This window comes from Pristiophorus japonicus, chromosome 23 (genome assembly GCF_044704955.1).
Source record: "Pristiophorus japonicus isolate sPriJap1 chromosome 23, sPriJap1.hap1, whole genome shotgun sequence".
Taxonomy (NCBI): domain Eukaryota; kingdom Metazoa; phylum Chordata; class Chondrichthyes; family Pristiophoridae; genus Pristiophorus; species Pristiophorus japonicus.
The window spans coordinates 2,990,500-3,016,109 of NC_091999.1; the positions used below are offsets into that span (position 1 = coordinate 2,990,500).

The 25,610-nt window shown below is 51.8% G+C and overlaps 1 protein-coding gene across 1 annotated transcript in view; it reads left to right on the forward strand.

Moving 5' to 3' along the window:
• LOC139235686 (uncharacterized) overlaps positions 1-25,610 on the forward strand; it is a 161,331-nt gene that overhangs the window by 102,244 nt on the left and 33,477 nt on the right. Inside the window, exons 12-14 of the mRNA XM_070866725.1 lie at positions 5,712-5,834; positions 6,795-6,986; positions 23,578-24,518. Of these exons, the coding sequence (XP_070722826.1) occupies positions 5,712-5,834; positions 6,795-6,986; positions 23,578-24,518 (1,256 nt within the window). The remainder of the gene's footprint in view (positions 1-5,711; positions 5,835-6,794; positions 6,987-23,577; positions 24,519-25,610) is intronic.

Below are 25,610 nucleotides of genomic sequence, written 5' to 3' on the forward strand. Positions count from 1 at the left end.
TTGTATGCGGGCTGAGGCATTAGTATTTATCCCCTTGTTTTCAGCGAACAGGAATATGAGGGGCTTGTGATCGGTTTCCAGCTCAAATTTGAGGCCAAACAGGTACTGATGCATTTTCTTTGCCCCGAATACACACGCTAATGCCTCTTTCTCAATCATGCTGTAGGCCCTCTCGGCCTTAGACAAGCTCCTGGAGGTATAGGCAACAGGTTGCAACATCCCCGCAACGTTAGCTTGTTGTAATACACACCCGACTCCGTACGACGACGCGTCACATGCTAGCACAAGTCTGTTACACGGGTTATACAATACAAGTAGCTTGTTGGAGCATAAAATGTTTCTGGCTTTCTCAAAAGCAATTACTTGGTTTTTTCCCCATACCCAATTCTCACCGTTGCGCAATAACACATGTAGGGGCTCTAAGAGGGTGCTTAACACTGGTAGCAAGTTACCAAAATAGTTGAGGAGTCCCAGGAACGATCGCAGCTCCGTGACGTTCTGTGGCCTGGGCGCATTCCTGATAGCCTCTGTCTTGGCATCTGTGGGCCGATTGCTGTCCGCCTCGATCTTTCTCCCCAAAAATTCCACTTCTGTTGCCAGGAAGACGCACTTCGACCTCTTCAGCTGCAGCCCTACGCGATCCAGTCTCTGGAGAACCTCCTCCAGGTTTTGTAGGTGCTCGACGGTGTCCCGACCCGTGACCAATATGTCATACTGAAAAACCACCGTGCGTGGTATCGACTTGAGTAGGCTCTCCATGTTTCTCTGGAAGATCGCTGCAGCCAACCGAATTCCAAACAGGCATCTGTTGTAGATGAACAGTCCCTTGTGCGTGTTGATGCAGGTGAGGCCCTTCGAAGACTCCTCCAGCTCCTGCGTCATGAAGGCCGAAGTCAGGTCGAGCTTGGTGAATGTCTTGCCTCCTGCCAGCGTCGCAAATAGGTCGTCTGCCTTAGGTAGCGGGTATTGGTCCTGTAGCGATAAACAATTAATAGTTACTTTATAATCGCCGCAAATCCTGACCGTGCCATCACTTTTGAGTACTGAAACAATCGGGCTGGCCCACTCACTGAATTCCACAAGGGAGTTGTGTTGCACACATTTGCGTTGCAGCCTGTCCAGCTCGATTTCCACTCTCTCCCTCATCATGTGAGGTACCGCTCGCGCCTTGTGGTGAATGGGTCATGCCTCTGGGACCAAGTGGATCCGCACCTTCGCCCCGGAAAAGTTTCCAATGCCTGGCTCAAAAAGGGAAGGAAATTTGTTAAGAACCTGGGTACATGAGGCCTCATCGACATGCGATAGCGCTCGGATGTCATCCCAGTTCCAGTGGATTTTGCCTAGACAGTTCCTTCCAAGCAGTGTGAGGCCATCGCCGACGACAATCCAGAGTGGCACAGGACACTGATGAGCTCTTTGGTGTACGTTCTCAGTTTCGTGTGGATGGGGCTCAGGGCTGGTCTGAGTGCCTTGTTGCACCACAGTCAAACATCTTTTTAATCATGATGGATTGGCTAGCGCCAGTGTCCAGTTCCATGGCTATGGGTAAGCCATTCAATTTTACATTTAGCATTATAGGTGGACATTGCGTCGAAAATGTGTGCACCCCGTGTACTTCAGCATCTGCTTCCTCTCTCTGAGGCTCGAAATTGCTTTGATCCACCATGGACCGATCTTCCTCTGCCACATGGTGGTTAGCAGGTTTTGCAGAGCTTGCAGCTCGTCTGCAAGCTCGTTGGAGGTGCCCCATTTTTCCACAGCTCTTGCAAACATACCCTTTGAAGTGGCATGAATAGGCTGAATGGAAGCCTCCACAACGCCAACAAGGTGTGAATTGCCTTGTACTCATCCTTTGTTGCGGACTCTGAGTCATCTGGGTCACCTGAGGCCTGCTGGCAGTTGCAGACTCGTGGTTTCTGCCCTGTACGTTTCTGCTCGCAAACACAGTTCCAGTTAATTTATGAACATTGCTAGCACTTGTGTGCTGAGAGATTTGTTTGGTGTTATCATTGGTGGACATAAACGCCTGTGCTATCGCAATGGCCTTACTGAGGGTCGGTGTCTCTACAGTCAAAAGTTTTCGTCGGATGGTCTCGTGGCCAATGCCCAGTACAAAAAAGTCTCTGAGCATCTGCTCCAGGTAGCCATCAAACTCACATTGTCCTGCAAGTCACCTTAGCTCGGCGACGTAACTCGCCATTTCCTGACCTTCAGATCGCTGGAACGTATTGAACCGATACCTCGCCATCGGCACACTCTCCCTTGGGTTAAGATGCTCCCGAACCAGTGTGCACAGCTCCTCATACGACTTATCTGTGGGTTTCACCGGAGCCAGAAGATTCTTCATGAGGATGTAGGTTGGTGCTCCGCAGACTGTGAGGAGGACCGCTCTCCTTTTTGCAGCGCTTCCTTCTCTGTCCAGCTCGTTGGCTACAAAGTACTGGTCTAGCCGTTCGACATAGGCTTCCCAGTCCTCACCCTCCGAGAACTTCTCCAGGATGCCCACAGTTTGTTGCATCTTTGCGTTGGATTCGTATACTCGTCGCCAGTTGTTGTGTTCCTAACACAGATGAGACTGCACACAGGGAGGTTAAAGTAACAGTGACCTCAGTCTTTACTAAGACATTCCAGAGTGAGGAACAAGCCTTAGGGGCCGGCTTATATACAGTGCTCCCAAGGGATGCTGGGATCCCTTGGGACTTCAGGGGATGCGCTCCCTGGTGGCGGAACATGGGAGTGCATGCTTTACAGATACACAAGAAATAGAACAAGAGAAAATGGACCCAGAGGAGGTGTAAATGGTTACAGCAGAGTAGGAGAGCGGGGAGGAAAGCATGGAAAATCTGGCATGGAGGAGAAGGCTCTCGTGCCAGGGAATGTGGTGGAGAAAGGTAGGTCGACCTCAGGGGTGTGGAGCTACCCAACCGGCTGTGCATCGACAGGGGATCGCTTTTGCTGTTTTAAAGCAGATTCCTGTCTGGGATTCTGTCTCACTCTCGCCTCTTGAGATGGAAGGCCGTGGACTCAAGTCCCACACCAAGGACTTGTGCACAAAACCTAAACTGACACTCTCGGCGCAGAGCTGAGGGAGCGCCGCACTCTCTGAGTGTTGTCGTTTGGATGAGACGTTACACCGAGGCCCCGCTTGCCCTCTCAGCTAGACGTAAAACATCCCATGGCGCTGTTTTGAAGGCAAGCAGGGGAGCTCTCTATAGTGCCCTGGACAATATTTATTCCTCAACCAACACCTAAAACAGATTAACTGGCCGTTATCACATTATTGTTTGTGGGAACTTAATGTGTGCAAATTGGCTGCCGTGTATCCCCTAGATTAGAACAGTGATCTTCAAAAAGTACTTCATATCAATGCGTGTTCTTTTTTTTCCTTTTTTCAAGTCAGTAATCTATGGGAATCATAACTGACCAGGAATCTATAGGCTATGGAGCTAGCCAGGAATAGTTAGGATACAGATTCGGCCAATAACCTATCGCATGCAGGATCTATGAGGAATCTGTGGGATAAAGAAATGGACTGATCTATAGGAGATGGATCTAGTCAGGAAATTATAGAGCTACTGAGGAATCAATAGGTTAGAGAACTTGATAATCTCATCATCATCATCGGCAGTCCCTCAAGACGAGGATGACTTGCTTCCACGCCTAAAAAAAGGGATGAGTTCACGGGTGTTTCAATGAAGAACCCGAACTACATCCTGAAGGGTGGAAGATGCCTGTGGGTGGGTTTGTTTAACGTGGGGTGACCGTTGCACACCAGCCACCACACGGGCTCGACAGAGCGAGGTCTTGGTCCAGTGGCAAGGGTTAACCAGGACGACTGGAGACCTGCTCTGCTGCACAGACCTAGTGCGCGCACACATATTGCACAGTGTGGGCTGGGCCTGCACTGCCCCTGGGCCCTCGGCTCTTCTGGGCCCCGAACTCACGCCTCTCCTGGGCCCCGGTCACGTCCCTTCACATTCTCTCGCCGCTCCTTCGCCCCAACCTCGCCGCTCCTGCTGTATCTGCCCACGCTCCAATCACCGACCTGGACCTTGTTGACGTCACTCTTTGCTGCTGTTGCCCTCCTGCACCAGCTCACACTGCTCCCTGGAGTAGTAGGCCTCCACGCTGCTCCTTTTATGGCCCCGACCTGCCGCTGATGGTCTCTCGCTGATAATCTATAGAATACAGAGCTAGCCGGGAATCTATAGGACAAAGAACTGGACAATAATGTATAGAATTAGATACATTGGACTAGATAGATCAAGTCAGGAATCTACTGGACGCAGAGCTGGATAATCTATGGGATAAAGATCGAGTCAGGAATCGACAGGATGCAGAGGCAGACAATAATTTATAGAATACAGATATAGTCGGGAATCTTTCGGACGCAGAGGCAGGTAATAAACAATTGACCACAAATCTAGCCAGGAATCAGGATAGGTCCCGATCTATAGATTATGGAGATAACCAGTGATCTATAGGCACGCGTGCACACATGTACAAACACGTGCATTTCCGAAATCGCGTAAACATTCAGACAGATACTAAAACACCCGTGTGCACACTCAAACACACACCCATGCATTCATTGACACACTTGCACACACACATGCACACAATGGTACGTGCAGACCCAAACACTCGTGCACACATACACACATGTACACACTCAAACACTTGTGCGCGCACACACACACACACACAAACACGTACACAGCCGAACACCAGTGCACACACAGGCACCTGCACACATTGACACATTCTCACACACACACACCCGTGCGCACACTGGCACGTGCACACCCATGTACACACAAACATACAGACTCTCACACTGACACGTGCACTCACATAAACACTCTCACACACAGACACGTGCACACACACACACACACCCGTGCACACACTGGTACGAGAGCACACTGAAACGTGCACACCCAAACACCCATGCACACACTAACACACTCTCAAACACTGACACGTGCACACACATACACTCTCATGCACATACATGTGCACACCCATGCACACACATACACACTCTTACACACTGATACGTGCACACACATACATCTCACACACAGACACGTGCACACACATACACACTCACACACATACACGTGCACACACATACACACTCACGCACATACACATGCACACCCATGCACACACATACACACTCTCACACACTGATATGTGCACACACATACGCACTCTCACACACATACACGTGCACACACATACACCAACACACTCACACACTGACACATGCACACACTAACACACTCCCACACACATACACGTGCACACCCATGCACACTCTCATACACTGACACATGCACACTCACACACAGACACGTGCACACACTCGCACACAGACACGTGCACACACTGACACATTCTCACACACCCATGCACACTCATACACTGACACGTGCACACATTCACACACACTCGCACACAGACACGTGCACACACAAACACACTCACACACAGATACGTGCATACCCATACACCCGTGCACCCACTGACACAGACAATTGCACACACATACACGTGCACACCCAAACACCCGTGCAACAACTCACACACACGTGCACACACAGACATGTGCACAAAAACTTTTCTTCTTGACTTCAATCAGGCCTGTTACATTCATCATTTCATGTTTTATTTCCCACCTTTCCCCACGCCCCCCCCCTCCTCAGGTAAGTGACTGGTTCAGAAACGTGGGACAACCACAGCTGGACAAGAGTGAGGAAATGGGAGACTCACTCCCTGCTCTCCGGAAGAGACAACAGGAGTTTCGAGACTTCAACCACACGGCACTGGTAAGCAGGCGCGGCAGGAAGTTAGCGACGGTGATATCATAGATGGAACTCTTAACGTGCTCCACATTCTTTCCTTGGCCACCCGGGTGTGCACCAACACTCAGAGCCATCACCATGTTAGAGTCTCCAAATCTACATCACCTCTTGGCTGTGTTAGCTTAGCTCCGTCAGTTTTACTCTGTCCCAATTAGCCCCACTCCACCACCCACCGACTCTGAAGGTCGAGGATCTGAGCCCCCACTCCGGAGACTGGAGGGCCGAGGGAGCGCTGTACTGTTGATGCCGTCCTTCGGACGAGATATTATCATCGAACAGTTACAGCATAGCAGCAGGCCATTCTGCTGGTCAAGCTCGTGCCAGCTCATCCTGCAACTGGCCAAGGCTTCTTCGGCAGCACCTCCCAAACCCGCGACCTCTACCACCTAGAAGGACAAGGGCAGCAGGCGCCTGGAAACACCATCACCTCCACATTCCCCTCCCAGTCACACACCATCCCGACTTGGGAATATATCGGCCGTCACTGGGTCACAATCCTGGAACTCCCTCCCTAACAGCACTGTGGGAGCACCTTCACCACACGGACTGCAGCGGTTCAAGAAGGCGGCTTCACCACCACCTTCTCCAGGGGCAATTAGGGATGGGCAATAAATGCCGGGGGGGGGGGGGGGCCTGGCCAGCGACGCCCACATCCCGGGAACGAATAAAAAATAAATAAAAGTGCTGTATAAGTACAAGTTGTTGTGATAAAACGTCCGAAGGAGCATTGAGACAAAATAAATTGACGCCTCACCTCCTCTAAGATCTGGCTTATCTTTCCAAAGCACCCTGCGCTGTTTGTCAACCTGAAAGGCGCTGTATAAATGAAAGTTGTAGCTGTAACAGGATATCGGCTTTTCACACTGAACAATTGTTTTCCCTCCCACTCCCCACACCACCCCCACCCCCGCTTCAATCGATCAGGAATACTGTCAGAAAGGACAGGAGCTACTCCAGGATATGGCGCACTGGGAGTCCTCCGTCTCCCTGCAGCTTCGGGCTTTCACAGACAAGCTACGGGGTTACAGATGGCAGCTAGCGGACTTCATCCAACGGGCGGAGCAGTGCCGACTCACCATCGACAGGACCATCAGGCTCCATCACTTCTTCAACATGGTAATAGTCCGGCTAGCGAGCGGGAGAGGGTTTACCGAGCAACAGTGTGAGGGAGCGGATTAACATCGGCACAGATACAGTCAGTAACACAGGGTTCTGGGGGAGAGGTTACTGAGTGACAGTGTGAGGGAGCGGGATTAACATCAGTACAGATACAGTCAGTAACACAGGGTGCTGGGGGAGAGGTTACTGAGTGACAGTGTGAGGGAGCTGGATTAACATCAGTACAGATACAGTCATTAACACAGGGTGCTGGGGGAGAGGTTACTGAGTGACAGTGTGAGGGAGCTGGATTAACATCAGTACAGATACAGTCAGTAACACAGGGTGCTGGGGGAGAGGGGTTACTGAGTGACAGTGTGAGGGAGCTGGATTAACATCAGTACAGATACAGTCAGTAACACAGGGTGCTGGGGGAGAGGTTACTGAGTGACAGTGTGAGGGAGCTGGATTAACATCAGTACAGCAACAGTCATTAACACAGGGTGCTGGGGGAGAGGTTACTGAGTGACAGTGTGAGGGAGCTGGATTAACATCAGTACAGATACAGTCAATAACACTGGGTGCTGGGGGAGAAGTTAGTGAGTGACAGTGTGAGGGAGCTGGATTAACATCAGTACAGATACAGTCAGTGGCACAGCGTGCAGGGGGAGAGAGGTTACTGAGTGAGAGTGTGAGGGAGCGGGATTAGCATCAGTACAGATACAGTCAGTGGCACAGCGTGCAGGGGGAGAGAGGTTACTGAGTGACAATGTGAGGGAGCTGGATTAACATCAGTACAGATACAGTCAGTAACACAGGGTGCTGGGAAAGGGGTTACTGAGTGACAGTGTGAGGGAGCTAGATTAACATCAGTACAGATACAGTCAGTAACACATGGTGCTAGGGGAGGTGTGACTGAGTGACACTGTGAGGGACCTGGATTCACATCAGTACAGATACAGTCAGTAACACAGGGTGCTAGGGGACGTGTTACTGAGTGACACTGTGAGGGAGCTGGATTAACAACAGTGTGCTGGGGGCGGGGTTACTGAGTGACAGTGTGAGGGAGCTGGATAAACATCAGTAAAGATACAGTCAGTAACACAGGGTGCTGGGGGAGAGGGGTTACTGAGTGACAGTGTGAGGGAGCTGGATTACCATCAGTACAGATACAGTCATGAACACAGGGCGCTGGGAGAGAGGTTACTGGGTGACAGTGTGAGGAAGCTGGATTAACATCAGTACAGATACAGTCAGTAACACAGGGTGCTTGGGAGAGGTTACTGAGTGATAGTGTGAGGTAGCTGGATTAACATCAGGACAGATACAGTCAGTAACACAGGGTGCTGGGGGAGAGGGGTGACTGAGTGACAGTGTGAGGGAGCTGGATTAACATCAGTACAGATACAGTCAGTAACACAGCGTGCAGGGGGAGAGGTTACTGAGTGACAGTGTGAGGGAGCTGGATTAACATCAGTACAGATACAGTCAGTAACACAGGGTGCTGGGGGAGGGGTTACTGAGTGACAGTGTGAGGGAGCTGGATTAACATCAGTACAGATACAGTCAGTAACACAGGGTGCTGGGGGAGAGAGGTTACTGAGTGACAGTGTGAGGGAGCTGGATTAACATCAGTGCAGATACAGTCAGTAACACAGGGTGCTGGGGGAGAGTGGTTACTGAGTGACAGTGTGAGGGAGCTGGATTAACATCAGTACAGCTACAGTCATTAACACAGGGTGCTGGGTGAGAGGTTACTGAGTGACAGTGTGAGGGAGCTGGATTAACATCAGTACAGATACAGTCAATAACACTGGGTGCTGGGGGAGAAGTTAGTGAGTGACAGTGTGAGGGAGCTGGATTAACATCAGTACAGATACAGTCAGTAACACAGGGTGCTGGGGGAGAGGGATTACTGAGTGACAGTGTGAGGGAGCGGGATTAACATCAGTACAGATACAGTCAGTAACACAGGGTGCTGGAAGAGGGGTACTGAGTGACAGTGTGAGGGAGCTAGATTAACATCAGTACAGATACAGTCAGTAACACAGGGTGCTAGGGGAGGTGTGACTGAGTGACACTGTGAGGGACCTGGATTCACATCAGTACAGATACAGTCAGTAACACAGGGTGCTAGGGGACGTGTTACTGAGTGACACTGTGAGGGAGCTAGATTCACATCAGTACAGATCCAGTCAGTAACACAGGGTGCTGGGGTGAGGGGTTACTGAGTGAGAGTGTGAGGGAGCGGGATTAGCATCAGTACAGATACAGTCAGTAACACAGGGTGCTGGGGGAGAGGGGTTACTGAGTGACAGTGTGAGGGAGCTGGATTAACATCAGTACAGATACAGTCAATAACACTGGGTGCTAGGGGAGAGGGGCTACTGAGTGACAGTGTGAGGGAGCTGGATTAGCATCAGTACAGATACAGTCAGTAACACAGTGTTCTGGAGGAGGGGTCACTGAGTGACAGTGTGAGGGAGCGGGATTAACATCAGTACAGATACAGTCAGTAACACAGGGTGCTGGGGGTGGGGTTACTGAGTGACAGTGTGAGGGAACTGGATTAACATCAGTACAGATACAGTCAGTAACACAGGGTGCTGGGGGAGAGGCGTTACTGAGTGACAGTGTGAGGGAGGCGGATTAACATCAGTACAGATACAGTCAGTAACACAGGGTGCTCGGGGAGAGGGGTTACTCAGTGACAGTGTGAGGGATCTGGATTAACATCAGTACGGATACAGTCAGTAACACAGGGTGCGAGGGGAGTGGGGTTACTGAGTGACAGTGTGAGGGAGCTGGATTAACATCAGTAGAGATACAGTCAGTAACAGAGGGTGCTGGGGGGAGAGGGGTTACTGAGTGACAGTGTGAGGGAGCTGGATTATCATCAGTACAGATACAGTCATTAACACAGGGTGCTGGGGGAGAGGTTACTGAGTGACAGTGTGAGGGAGCGGGATTAACATCGGAACAGATAAAGTCAGTAACACAGGGTGCTGGAGGAGAGGGGTTACTGAGTGACAGTGTGACAAGCTGGATTAACATCAGCACAGATACAGTCAGTAACACAGGGTGCTAGGGGAGGTGTGACTGAGTGACACTGTGAGGGACCTGGATTCACATCAGTACAGATACAGTCAGTAACACAGGGTGCTAGGGGACGTGTTACTGAGTGACACTGTGAGGGAGCTAGATTCACATCAGTACAGATCCAGTCAGTAACACAGGGTGCTGGGGTGAGGGGTTACTGAGTGAGAGTGTGAGGGAGCGGGATTAGCATCAGTACAGATACAGTCAGTAACACAGGGTGCTGGGGGAGAGGGGTTACTGAGTGACAGTGTGAGGGAGCTGGATTAACATCAGTACAGATACAGTCAATAACACTGGGTGCTAGGGGAGAGGGGCTACTGAGTGACAGTGTGAGGGAGCTGGATTAGCATCAGTACAGATACAGTCAGTAACACAGTGTTCTGGAGGAGGGGTCACTGAGTGACAGTGTGAGGGAGCGGGATTAACATCAGTACAGATACAGTCAGTAACACAGGGTGCTGGGGGTGGGGTTACTGAGTGACAGTGTGAGGGAACTGGATTAACATCAGTACAGATACAGTCAGTAACACAGGGTGCTGGGGGAGAGGCGTTACTGAGTGACAGTGTGAGGGAGGCGGATTAACATCAGTACAGATACAGTCAGTAACACAGGGTGCTCGGGGAGAGGGGTTACTCAGTGACAGTGTGAGGGATCTGGATTAACATCAGTACGGATACAGTCAGTAACACAGGGTGCGAGGGGAGTGGGGTTACTGAGTGACAGTGTGAGGGAGCTGGATTAACATCAGTAGAGATACAGTCAGTAACAGAGGGTGCTGGGGGGAGAGGGGTTACTGAGTGACAGTGTGAGGGAGCTGGATTATCATCAGTACAGATACAGTCATTAACACAGGGTGCTGGGGGAGAGGTTACTGAGTGACAGTGTGAGGGAGCGGGATTAACATCGGAACAGATAAAGTCAGTAACACAGGGTGCTGGAGGAGAGGGGTTACTGAGTGACAGTGTGACAAGCTGGATTAACATCAGCACAGATACAATCAGTAACACAGGGTGCTGGGGGAGAGTGGTTACTGAGTGACAGTGTGAGGGAGCTGGATTAACATTAGTACAGATACAGTCATGAATACAGGGTGCTGGGGGAGAGGTTAGTGAGTGACAGTGTGAGGGAGCTGGATTAACATCAGTACAGATACAGTCATGAATACAGGGTGCTGGGGGAGAGGTTAGTGAGTGACAGTGTGAGGGAGCTGGATTAACATCAGTACAGATACAGTCAGTAACACAGGGTGCTGGGGGAGAGGGATTACTGAGTGACAGTGTGAGGGAGCTGGATTAACATCAGTACGGATACAGTCAGTAACAGAGGGTGCTGGTGGGAGAGGGGTTACTGAGTGACAGTGTGAGGGAGCTGAATTAACATCAGTACGGATACAGTCAGTAACAGAGGGTGCTGGGAGAGAGGGGTTACTGAGTGAGAGTGTGAGTGAGCGGGATTAGCATCAGTGCAGATACAGTCAGTAACACAGGGTGCTGGGGGAGAGTGGTTACTGAGTGACAGTGTGAGGGAGCTGGATTAACATCAGTACAGATACAGTCATTAACACAGGGTGCTGGGAGAGAGTTTACTGAGTGACAGTGTGAGGGAGCTGGATCAACATCAGTACAGATACAGTCAATAACACTGGGTGCTGGGGGAGAAGTTAGTGAGTGACAGTGTGAGGGAGCTGGATTAACATCAGTACAGATACAGTCAGTAATACAGGGTGCTGGGGGAGAGGGATTACTGAGTGACAGTGTGAGGGAGCGGGATTAACATCAGTACAGATACAGTCAGTAACACAGGGTGCTGGAAGAGGGGTTACTGAGTGACAGTGTGAGGGAGCTAGATTAACATCAGTACAGATACAGTCAGTAACACAGGGTGCTAGGGGAGGTGTGACTGAGTGACACTGTGAGGGACCTGGATTCACATCAGTACAGATACAGTCAGTAACACAGGGTGCTAGGGGACGTGTTACTGAGTGACACTGTGAGGGAGCTAGATTCACATCAGTACAGATACAGTCAGTAACACAGGGTGCTGGGGTGAGGGGTTACTGAGTGAGAGTGTGAGGGAGCGGGATTAGCATCAGTACAGATACAGTCAGTAACACAGGGTGCTGGGGGAGAGGGGTTACTGAGTGACAGTGTGAGGGAGCTGGATTAACATCAGTACAGATACAGTCAATAACACTGGGTGCTAGGGGAGAGGGGCTACTGAGTGACAGTGTGAGGGAGCTGGATTAGCATCAGTACAGATACAGTCAGTAACACAGGGTGCTGGGGTGAGGGGTTACTGAGTGAGAGTGTGAGGGAGCTGGATTAACATCAGTACAGATGCAGTCAGTAACACAGGGTGCCGGGGGTGAGGTTCCTGAGTGACTGTGTGAGGGAGCTGGATTAACATCAGGACAGAAACAGTCAGTAACACAGTGTTCTGGAGGAGGGGTCACTGAGTGACAGTGTGAGGGAGCGGGATTAACATCAGTACAGATACAGTAAGTAACACAGGGTGCTGGGGGAGGGGTTACTGAGTGACAGTGTGAGGGAACTGGATTAACATCAGTACAGATACAGTCATTAACACAGGGTGCTGGGGGAGAAGTGAGTGAGTGACAGTGTGAGGGAGCTGGATTAACATCAGTACAGATACAGTCAGTAACACAGGGTGCTGGGGGAGAGGGATTACTGAGTGAAAGTGTGAGGGAGCTGGATTAACATCAGTACGGATACAGTCAGTAACAGAGGGTGCTGGTGGGAGAGGGGTTACTGAGTGACAGTGTGAGGGAGCTGAATTAACATCAGTACAGATACAGTCAGTAACACAGGGTGCTGGGGGAGAGGGGTTACTGAGTGACAGTGTGAGGGAGCTGGATTAACATCAGTACAGATACAGTCAGTAACACAGGGTGCTGGGGGAGAGGAGTTACTGAGTGACAGTGTGACGGAGCTGGATTAACATCAGTACAGATACAGTCAGTAACAGCGGGTGCTGGGGGAGAGGGGTTACTGAGTGACAGTGTGACGGAGCTGGATTAACATCAGTACAGATACAGTCAGTAACACAGGGTGCTGGGGGAGAGAGGTTACTGAGTGACAGTGTGAGGGAGCTGGATTAACATCAGTACAGATACAGTCAATAACACTGGGTGCTGGGGGAGAGGCGTTACTGAGTGACAGTGTGAGGGAGGCGGATTAACATCAGTACAGATACAGTCAGTAACACAGGGTGCTCGGGGAGAGGGGTTACTCAGTGACAGTGTGAGGGATCTGGATTAACATCAGTACGGATACAGTCAGTAACACAGGGTGCGAGGGGAGTGGGGTTACTGAGTGACAGTGTGAGGGAGCTGGATTAACATCAGTACGGATACAGTCAGTAACAGAGGGTGCTGGGGGGAGAGGGGTTACTGAGTGACAGTGTGAGGGAGCTGGATTATCATCAGTACAGATACAGTCATTAACACAGGGTGCTGGGGGAGAGGTTACTGAGTGACAGTGTGAGGGAGCGGGATTATCATCAGAACAGATACAGTCAGTAACACAGGGTGCTGGGGGAGAGGGGTTACTGAGTGACAGTGTGAGGGAGCTGGATTAACATCAGTACAGATACAGTCAGTAACACAGGGTGCTGGGGGAGAGTGGTTACTGAGTGACAGTGTGAGGGAGCTGGATTAACATCAGTACAGATACAGTCAATAACACTGGGTGCTGGGGGAGAAGTTAGTGAGTGACAGTGTGAGGGAGCTGGATTAACATTAGTCCAGATACAGTCAGTAACACAGGGTGCTGGGGGAGAGGGATTACTGAGTGACAGTGTGAGGGAGCTAGATTAACATCAGTACAGATACAGTCAGTAACACAGGGTGCTAGGGGAGGTGTGACTGAGTGACACTGTGAGGGACCTGGATTCACATCAGTACAGATACAGTCAGTAACACAGGGTGCTAGGGGACGTGTTACTGAGTGACACTGTGAGGGAGCTAGATTCACATCAGTACAGATACAGTCAGTAACACAGGGTGCTGGGGTGAGGGGTTACTGAGTGAGAGTGTGAGGGAGCGGGATTAGCATCAGTACAGATACAGTCAGTAACACAGGGTGCTGGGGGAGAGGCGTTACTGAGTGACAGTGTGAGGGAGCTGGATTAACATCAGTACAGATACAGTCAATAACACTGGGTGCTAGGGGAGAGGGGCTACTGAGTGACAGTGTGAGGGAGCTGGATTAGCATCAGTACAGATACAGTCAGTAACACAGGGTGCTGGGGTGAGGGGTTACTGAGTGAGAGTGTGAGGGAGCTGGATTAACATCAGTACAGATGCAGTCAGTAACACAGGGTGCCGGGGGTGAGGTTCCTGAGTGACTGTGTGAGGGAGCTGGATTAACATCAGGACAGAAACAGTCAGTAACACAGTGTTCTGGAGGAGGGGTCACTGAGTGACAGTGTGAGGGAGCGGGATTAACATCAGTACAGATACAGTAAGTAACACAGGGTGCTGGGGGAGGGGTTACTGAGTGACAGTGTGAGGGAACTGGATTAACATCAGTACAGATACAGTCATTAACACAGGGTGCTGGGGGAGAAGTGAGTGAGTGACAGTGTGAGGGAGCTGGATTAACATCAGTACAGATACAGTCAGTAACACAGGGTGCTGGGGGAGAGGGATTACTGAGTGAAAGTGTGAGGGAGCTGGATTAACATCAGTACGGATACAGTCAGTAACAGAGGGTGCTGGTGGGAGAGGGGTTACTGAGTGACAGTGTGAGGGAGCTGAATTAACATCAGTACAGATACAGTCAGTAACACAGGGTGCTGGGGGAGAGGGGTTACTGAGTGACAGTGTGAGGGAGCTGGATTAACATCAGTACAGATACAGTCAGTAACACAGGGTGCTGGGGGAGAGGAGTTACTGAGTGACAGTGTGACGGAGCTGGATTAACATCAGTACAGATACAGTCAGTAACAGCGGGTGCTGGGGGAGAGGGGTTACTGAGTGACAGTGTGACGGAGCTGGATTAACATCAGTACAGATACAGTCAGTAACACAGGGTGCTGGGGGAGAGAGGTTACTGAGTGACAGTGTGAGGGAGCTGGATTAACATCAGTACAGATACAGTCAATAACACTGGGTGCTGGGGGAGAGGCGTTACTGAGTGACAGTGTGAGGGAGGCGGATTAACATCAGTACAGATACAGTCAGTAACACAGGGTGCTCGGGGAGAGGGGTTACTCAGTGACAGTGTGAGGGATCTGGATTAACATCAGTACGGATACAGTCAGTAACACAGGGTGCGAGGGGAGTGGGGTTACTGAGTGACAGTGTGAGGGAGCTGGATTAACATCAGTACGGATACAGTCAGTAACAGAGGGTGCTGGGGGGAGAGGGGTTACTGAGTGACAGTGTGAGGGAGCTGGATTATCATCAGTACAGATACAGTCATTAACACAGGGTGCTGGGGGAGAGGTTACTGAGTGACAGTGTGAGGGAGCGGGATTAACATCAGAACAGATACAGTCAGTAACACAGGGTGCTGGGGGAGAGGGGTTACTGAGTGACAGTGTGAGGGAGCTGGATTAACATCAGTACAGATACAGTCAGTAACACAGGGTGCTGGGGGAGAGTGGTTACTGAGTGACAGTGTGAGGGAGCTGGATTAACATCAGTACAGATACAGTCAATAACACTGGGTGCTGGGGGAGAAGTTAGTGAGTGACAGTGTGAGGGAGCTGGATTAACATTAGTCCAGATACAGTCAGTAACACAGGGTGCTGGGGGAGAGGGATTACTGAGTGACAGTGTGAGGGAGCTAGATTAACATCAGTACAGATACAGTCAGTAACACAGGGTGCTAGGGGAGGTGTGACTGAGTGACACTGTGAGGGACCTGGATTCACATCAGTACAGATACAGTCAGTAACACAGGGTGCTAGGGGACGTGTTACTGAGTGACACTGTGAGGGAGCTAGATTCACATCAGTACAGATACAGTCAGTAACACAGGGTGCTGGGGTGAGGGGTTACTGAGTGAGAGTGTGAGGGAGCGGGATTAGCATCAGTACAGATACAGTCAGTAACACAGGGTGCTGGGGGAGAGGGGTTACTGAGTGACAGTGTGAGGGAGCTGGATTAACATCAGTACAGATACAGTCAATAACACTGGGTGCTAGGGGAGAGGGGCTACTGAGTGACAGTGTGAGGGAGCTGGATTAGCATCAGTACAGATACAGTCAGTAACACAGGGTGCTGGGGTGAGGGGTTACTGAGTGAGAGTGTGAGGGAGCTGGATTAACATCAGTACAGATGCAGTCAGTAACACAGGGTGCTGGGGGTGAGGTTCCTGAGTGACTGTGTGAGGGAGCTGGATTAACATCAGTACAGATACAGTCAGTAACACAGTGTTCTGGAGGAGGGGTCACTGAGTGACAGTGTGAGGGAGCGGGATTAACATCAGTACAGATACAGTAAGTAACACAGGGTGCTGGGGGAGGGGTTACTGAGTGACAGTGTGAGGGAACTGGATTAACATCAGTACAGATACAGTCATTAACACAGGGTGCTGGGGGAGAAGTGAGTGAGTGAAAGTGTGAGGGAGCTGGATTAACATCAGTACAGATACAGTCAGTAACACAGGGTGCTGGGGGAGAGGGATTACTGAGTGAAAGTGTGAGGGAGCTGGATTAACATCAGTACGGATACAGTCAGTAACACAGGGTGCTGGGGGAGAGGGGTTACTGAGTGACAGTGTGAGAGAGCTGGATGAACATCAGTACAGATACAGTCAGTAACACAGGGTGCAGGGGGAGAGGTTACTGAGTGACAGTGTGAGGGAGCTGGATTAACATCTGTACAGATACAGTCAGTAACACAGGGCGCTGGGGGAGGGGGGTTACTGAGTGACAGTGTGAGGGAGCTGGATTAACATCAGTACAGATACAGTCAGTAACACAGGGTGCTGGGGGAGAGGGGTTACTGAGTGACAGTGTGAGTGAGCGGGATTAGCATCAGTGCAGATACAGTCAGTAACACAGGGTGCTGGGGGAGAGTGGTTACTGAGTGACAGTGTGAGGGAGCTGGATTAACATCAGTACAGCTACAGTCATTAACACAGGGTGCTGGGGGAGAGGTTACTGAGTGACAGTGTGAGGGAGCTGGATTAACATCAGTACAGATACAGTCAGTAACACAGGGTGCTGGGGGAGAGAGGTTACTGAGTGACAGTGTGAGGGAGCTGGATTAACATCAGTGCAGATACAGTCAGTAACACAGGGTGCTGGGGGAGAGTGGTTACTGAGTGACAGTGTGAGGGAGCTGGATTAACATCAGTACAGCTACAGTCATTAACACAGGGTGCTGGGTGAGAGGTTACTGAGTGACAGTGTGAGGGAGCTGGATTAACAACAGTGTGCTGGGGGAGGGGTTACTGAGTGACAGTGTGAGGGAGCTGGATTAACTTCAGTCCAGATACAGTCAGTAACACAGGGTGCTGGGGGAGAGGGATTACTGAGTGACAGTGTGAGGGAGCTGGATTAACATCAGTACGGATACAGTCAGTAACAGAGGGTGCTGGTGGGAGAGGGGTTACTGAGTGACAGTGTGAGGGAGCTGAATTGACATCAGTACGGATACAGTCAGTAACACAGGGTGCTGGGGGAGAGTGGTTACTGAGTGACAGTGTGAGGGAGCTGGATTAACATCAGTACAGATACAGTCAATAACACTGGGTGCTGGGGGAGAAGTTAGTGAGTGACAGTGTGAGGGAGCTGGATTAACATTAGTCCAGATACAGTCAGTAACACAGGGTGCTGGGGGAGAGGGATTACTGAGTGACAGTGTGAGGGAGCTAGATTAACATCAGTACAGATACAGTCAGTAACACAGGGTGCTAGGGGAGGTGTGACTGAGTGACACTGTGAGGGACCTGGATTCACATCAGTACAGATACAGTCAGTAACACAGGGTGCTAGGGGACGTGTTACTGAGTGACACTGTGAGGGAGCTAGATTCACATCAGTACAGATACAGTCAGTAACACAGGGTGCTGGGGTGAGGGGTTACTGAGTGAGAGTGTGAGGGAGCGGGATTAGCATCAGTACAGATACAGTCAGTAACACAGGGTGCTGGGGGAGAGGGGTTACTGAGTGACAGTGTGAGGGAGCTGGATTAACATCAGTACGGATACAGTCAGTAACAGAGGGTGCTGGGGGGAGAGGGGTTACTGAGTGACAGTGTGAGGGAGCTGGATTATCATCAGTACAGATACAGTCATTAACACAGGGTGCTGGGGGAGAGGTTACTGAGTGACAGTGTGAGGGAGCGGGATTAACATCGGAACAGATACAGTCAGTAACACAGGGTGCTGGGGGAGAGGGGTTACTGAGTGACAGTGTGAGGGAGCTGGATTAACATCAGTACAGATACAGTCAGTAACACAGGGTGCTGGGGGAGAGTGGTTACTGAGTGACAGTGTGAGGGAGCTGGATTAACATCAGTACAGATACAGTCAATAACACTGGGTGCTGGGGGAGAAGTTAGTGAGTGACAGTGTGAGCGAGCTGGATTAACATTAGTCCAGATACAGTCAGTAACACAGGGTGCTGGGGGAGAGGGATTACTGAGTGACACTGTGAGGGAGCTAGATTCACATCAGTACAGATACAGTCAGTAACACAGGGTGCTGGGGTGAGGGGTTACTGAGTGAGAGTGTGAGGGAGCGGGATTAGCATCAGTACAGATACAGTCAGTAACACAGGGTGCTGGGGGAGAGGGGTTACTGAGTGACAGTGTGAGGGAGCTGGATTAACATCAGTACAGATACAGTCAATAACACTGGGTGCTAGGGGAGAGGGGCTACTGAGTGACAGTGTGAGGGAGCTGGATTAGCATCAGTACAGATACAGTCAGTAACACAGGGTGCTGGGGTGAGGGGTTACTGAGTGAGAGTGTGAGGGAGCTGGATTAACATCAGTACAGATGCAGTCAGTAACACAGGGTGCTGGGGGTGAGGTTCCTGAGTGACTGTGTGAGGGAGCTGGATTAACATCAGTACAGATACAGTCAGTAACACAGTGTTCTGGAGGAGGGGTCACTGAGTGACAGTGTGAGGGAGCGGGATTAACATCAGTACAGATACAGTAAGTAACACAGGGTGCTGGGGGAGGGGTTACTGAGTGACAGTGTGAGGGAACTGGATTAACATCAGTACAGATACAGTCATTAACACAGGGTGCTGGGGGAGAAGTGAGTGAGTGAAAGTGTGAGGGAGCTGGATTAACATCAGTACAGATACAGTCAGTAACACAGGGTGCTGGGGGAGAGGGATTACTGAGTGAAAGTGTGAGGGAGCTGGATTAACATCAGTACGGATACAGTCAGTAACACAGGGTGCTGGGGGAGAGGGGTTACTGAGTGACAGTGTGAGAGAGCTGGATGAACATCAGTACAGATACAGTCAGTAACACAGGGTGCAGGGGGAGAGGTTACTGAGTGACAGTGTGAGGGAGCTGGATTAACATCTGTACAGATACAGTCAGTAACACAGGGCGCTGGGGGAGGGGGGTTACTGAGTGACAGTGTGAGGGAGCTGGATTAACATCAGTACAGATACAGTCAGTAACACAGGGTGCTGGGGGAGAGAGGTTACTGAGTGACAGTGTGAGGGAGCTGGATTAACATCAGTGCAGATACAGTCAGTAACACAGGGTGCTGGGGGAGAGTGGTTACTGAGTGACAGTGTGAGGGAGCTGGATTAACATCAGTACAGCTACAGTCATTAACACAGGGTGCTGGGTGAGAGGTTACTGAGTGACAGTGTGAGGGAGCTGGATTAACAACAGTGTGCTGGGGGAGGGGTTACTGAGTGACAGTGTGAGGGAGCTGGATTAACTTCAGTCCAGATACAGTCAGTAACACAGGGTGCTGGGGGAGAGGGATTACTGAGTGACAGTGTGAGGGAGCTGGATTAACATCAGTACGGATACAGTCAGTAACAGAGGGTGCTGGTGGGAGAGGGGTTACTGAGTGACAGTGTGAGGGAGCTGAATTGACATCAGTACGGATGCAGTCAGTAACCGAGGGTGCTGGGAGAGAGGGGTTACTGAGTGAGAGTGTGAGTGAGCGGGATTAGCATCAGTGCAGATACAGTCAGTAACACAGGGTGCTGGGTAAGAGTGGTTACTGAGTGACAGTGTGAGGGAGCTGGATTAACATCAGTACGGATACAGTCAGTAACACAGGGTGCTGGGGGAGAGGTTACTGAGTGACAGTGTGAGGGAGCTGGATTAACATCAGTACAGATACAGTCAATACCACTGGGTGCTGGGGGAGAAGTTAGTGAGTGACAGTGTGAGGGAGCTGGATTAACATCAGTGCAGATACAGTCATTAACACAGGGTGCTGGGGGAGAAGTTAGTGAGTGACAGTGTGAGGGAGCTGGATTAACATCAGTACAGATACAGTCAGTAACACAGGGTGCTGGGGGAGAGGTTACTGAGTGACAGTGTGAGGGAGCTAGATTCACATCAGTACAGATACAGTCAGTAACACAGGGTGCTGGGGTGAGGGGTTACTGAGTGACAGTGTGAGGGAGCTGGATTAACATCAGTACAGATACAGTCAATAACACTGGGTGCTAGCGGAGAGGGGCTACTGAGTGACAGTGTGAAGGAGCTGGATTAACATCAGTACAGAAACAGTCAGTAACACAGGGTGCTGGGGAGAGGGGTTCCTGAATGACAGCGTGAGGGAGCTGGATTAACATCAGTACGGATACAGTCAGTAACACAGGGTGCTGGGGAGAGGGCTTACTGAGTGACAGTGTGAGGGAGCTCGATTAACATCAGTACAGATACAGTGAGTAACACAGGGTGCTGGGAGAGGGGTTACTGAGTGACAGTGTGAGGGAGCTAGATTAACATCAGTACAGATACAGTCAGTAACACAGGGTGCTAGGGGAGGTGTGACTGAGTGACACTGTGAGGGACCTGGATTCACATCAGTACAGATACAGTCAATAACACAGGGTGCTAGGGGACGTGTTACTGGATGACACTGTGAGGGAGCTAGATTCACATCAGTACAGATGCAGTCATTAACACAGGGTGCTGGGGGAGAGGTTACTGAGTGACAGTGTGAGGGAGCTGGATTAACATCAGTACAGATACAGTCAATAACACTGGGTGCTAGGGGAAAGGGGCTACTGAGTGACAGTGTGAGGGAGCTGGATTAACATCACTACAGATGCAGTCAGTAACACAGGGTGCCGGGGGTGAGGTTACTGAGTGATTGTGTGAAGGAGCTGGATTAACATCAGTACAGATACAGTCAGGAACACAGGGTGCTGGGGGATGGGTTACTGAGTGATAGTGTGAAGGAGCTGGATTAACATCAGTACAGATACAGTCAGTAACACAGGCTGCTGGGGGAGAGGGGTTACGGAGTGACTGTGTGAGGGAGCTGGATTAACATCAGTACAGATACAGTGAGTAAGACAGGGTGCTGGGGGAAGGGTTACTGAATGACAGTGTGAAGGAGCTGGATTAACATCAGTAGAGATACAGTCAGTAACACAGGGTGCTGGGGGCGGAGTTACTGTGTAACTGTGAGGGAGCTGGATTAACATCAGCACAGATACAGTCAGTAACACAGGGTGCTGGGGGAAGGGTTACTGAATGACAGTGTGAGGGAGCTGGATTAACATCAGTGCAGATACAGTCAGTAACACAGAGTGCTGAGGAGAGGGGTTACTGAGTGACAGTGTGAGGGAGCTGGATTAACATCAGTACAGATACAGTCATTAACACAGGATGCTAGGGGAGAGGTTACTGAATGACAGTGTGAGGGAGCTGGATTAACATCAGTACAGATACAGTCAGTAACACAGGGTGCTGGGGGAGAGGTTACTGAGTGACAGTGTGAGGGAGCTGGATTAACATCAGTACAGATACAGTCAGTAACACAGGGTGCTGGGGAGGCGTTACTGAGTGAAGTGTGAGGGAGCTGGATTAACATCAGTACAGATACAGTCACTAACACAGGGTGCTGAGGAGGGGTTACTGCGTGACAGTGTGAGGGAGCTGTATTCACATCAGTACAGATACAGTGAGTAACACAGGGCGCTGGGGGAGAGGGGTTACTGAGTGACAGTGTGAGGGAGCTGGATTAACATCAGTACAGATACAGTCAGTAACACATGGTGCTGGGGGAGGGGTTACTGAGTGACAGTGTGAGGGAGCGTGATTAACATCAGTACAGATACAGTCAGTAACACAGAGTGCTGGGGGAGAGGGGTTACTGAGTGACAGTGTGAGGGAGCTGGATTAACATCAGTACAGATACAGTCAGTAACACAGGGTGCTGGGGAGAGGTTATTGAGTGACAGTGTGAGGGAGCTGGATTAACATCAGTTCAGATACAGTCATTAACACAGGGTGCTGGGGGAGGGGTTACTGAGTGACAGTGTGAGGGAGCTGGATGAACATCAGTACAGATACAGTCAATAACACCGGGTGCTGGGGGAGGGGTTCCTGAATGACAGTGTGAGGGAGCTGGATTCACATCAGTACAGATACAGTGAGTAACACAGGGTGCTGGGGGAGGGGTTACTGAGTGACAGTGTGAGGGAGCGGGATTAACATCAGTACAGATACAGTCAGTAACAGGGTGCTGGGGGAGGGGTTACTGAGTGACAGTGTGAGGGAGCTGGATTAACATCAGTACAGATACAGTCAGTAACACAGGGTGCTGGGGGAGAGGGGTTACTGAGTGACAGTGTGAGGGAGCTGGATTAACATCAGTACAGATATAGTCAGTAACACATGGTGCTGGGGGTGGGGTGACTGAGTGACAGTGTGAGGGAGCGGGATTAACATCAGTACAGATACTGTCAGTAACACAGGGTGCGAGGGGAGAGGGGTTACTGAGTGACAGTGTGAGGGAGCTAGATTAACATCAGTACAGCTACAGTCATTAACACAGGGTGCTGGGGGAGAGAATTACTGAGTGACAGTGTGAGGGAGCTGGATGAACATAAGTACAGATACAGTCAATAACACTGAGTGCTGTGGGGAGGGGTTACTGAGTGAGAGTGTGAGGGAGCTGGATTAACATCAGTACAGATACAGTCAGTAACACAGGGTGCTGGGGGAGAGGGGTTACTGAGTGACAGTGTGAGGGAGCTGGATTAACATCAGTACCGATACAGTCAGTAACACAGGGAGCTGGGGGAGAGGGGTTACTGAGTGACAGTGTGAGGGAGCTGGATTAACATCAGTACCGATACAGTCAGTAACACAGGGTGCTGGGGGGAGAGGTTACTGAGTGACAGTGTGAGGGAGCTGGATTAACATCAGTACAGATACAGTCAGTAACACAGGGTGCTGTGTACTGTATCTGTGCAGGAGATGACGCTGAGACACACACTGAGGTACAGTACCAGACAGAAGTGAATCATTCCCTCTGTCCGGACAAAGAATCTTTCCCTGTTAAGTCTTTTTTTTAAACTTGTGCAGGCATACAACTGGTCGTTGGTGGGCATCCGGAACCTGGCCGGCATCAGCATGGAGCACTGCCTGTCCCCTGGCCACTGCGAGGCGGCCATTGCCAGCCTGGAGCGCTACGCGGAGCGCCACCCCGAGATCCCCGAGTCCCGCTTCCTGGAAATGCGCGAGCTGGCGGAGGAGCTGGGGGAGCGGCGGTGCCTGGACCAGTGGACCTTCTGTCGGGCCAAGTGCCAGGAGACCAAGTCAGCGGCCGGGCGCAAGATGGCGGCCGCCCGCAGGACCAGCGGGTGGCCGGGCGCGGAGCAGCAGCCGCCGCCGCCGTGCTGGGCCAGCCGGAGGAAGTCGCCCGAGGGCGCGGCGGGCCACGGGGGCAGCCGGACGCCGTGCTTGGAGCGGAGGAGCCCCCGGCACGCCAACGCGTCCATGACCCCCTCGCTCAGCATGACCTCGCTGAGCAGCAGCGACCCGCCCCCCGACCGAAGGGAGTGGATGGGCGCGGGTCTCTCGGCCCTGTCCTTGGCTTCGGCCTCCGGCGACCGCGACGAGGATCCGTCAGCCCGACAACGCTGCGACCCCCTCGGGACCTTCTCGCCCATCCACGCCTCCACACCGGACATTCGCGGGCCGGACCCCCGCCTGGGGTTCTCGGGGCGGGGGCCGGCGCCAGGCGGCTTCCCGCCCCGGGTCCAGGACTCCCGGCGGGGGCTGAAGAAGGCCCAGAGCTTCGACCTGGCGCGCCAAAAGGCCCCGGACTGCCAGAGGGCCCTCAGCGAGCCGGCGCATGGCAGCAGCACCGGCGTCTTCATCAAGGGGCTGGAGGTGACCAGCACTGAGCTGGTGGACAGAACCTGCTCACCCAGGGAGCACGTCATGCTGGCGAGGGCAGGAGGGGCCGTGGCTGAGGCCCCATGGGGTGGCACTCCCTGGCTGGAACCGCAGACCAAGGGCAGGTAGGTGGCCCGGCGCGTGCCTGTGTCTTAGTCAACGCGACCTCGTCGAAAACCACGCTGCCCCGTGTCCTAACTCGCACCGAGTCCCGCTCACCCATCACCCCCTGTGCTCGCTGCCCCGTGTTCTAACTCGCACCGAGTCCCGCTCACCCATCAACCCCTGTGCTTGTTGCCCCGTGTCCTAACTCGCACCGAGTCCCGCTCACCCATCACCCCCTGTGCTCGCTGCCCCGTGTTCTAACTCGCACCGAGTCCCGCTCACCCATCAACCCCTGTGCTTGCTGCCCCGTGTCCTAACTCGCACCGAGTCCCGCTCACCCATCAACCCCTGTGCTTGCTGCCCCGTGTCCTAACTCGCACCGAGTCCCGTTCACCCATCACCCCCTGTGCTCGCTGCCCCGTGTCCTAACTCGCGCCGAGTCCCGCTCACCCATCACCCCCTGTGCTCACTGCCTCGTGTCCTAACTCGTACCAAGTCCCACTCACCCATCACCCCCTGTGCTCACTGCCCCGTGTCCTAACTCATACCAAGTCCCGCTCACCCATCACCCCCTGTGCTCGCTGCCCCGTGTCCTAACTCGCGCCGAGTCCCGCTCACCCATCACCCCCTGTGTTCACTGCCCCGTGTCCTAACTCGTACCAAGTCCCGCTCACCCATCACCCCCTGTGCTCACTGCCCCGTGTCCTAACTCGCACCAAATCCCACTCACCCATCGCCCCTCTCCCCGTGCTCGCTGACCTACATTGGCTCCCGGTTAAGCGACACCTCAATTTTCAAAATTCTCATCCTCGTGTTCAAATCCCTCCACGGCCCTCGCTCCTCCCCATGTCTGTAACATCCGCCAACCCACCGAAATCTCTGGGTTCCACCACCTTCTCCAGGGTCAAAAAGGCACGGGGAATACATGCCAGGGGCCTTGCCAGCAACGCCCACATCCCGAGAATGAACAATAAATCAATAAAAAAGCAAACATGGGAGTACTGCAAGGGGCAGCCCTGATTATAATCGCTCAGCCATCGGTGGCCGTGCCTTCTGTTGCCTGGGCTCCAAGCTCTGGAACTCCCTCCCTAAACCTCTCTACCTCTCTTTCC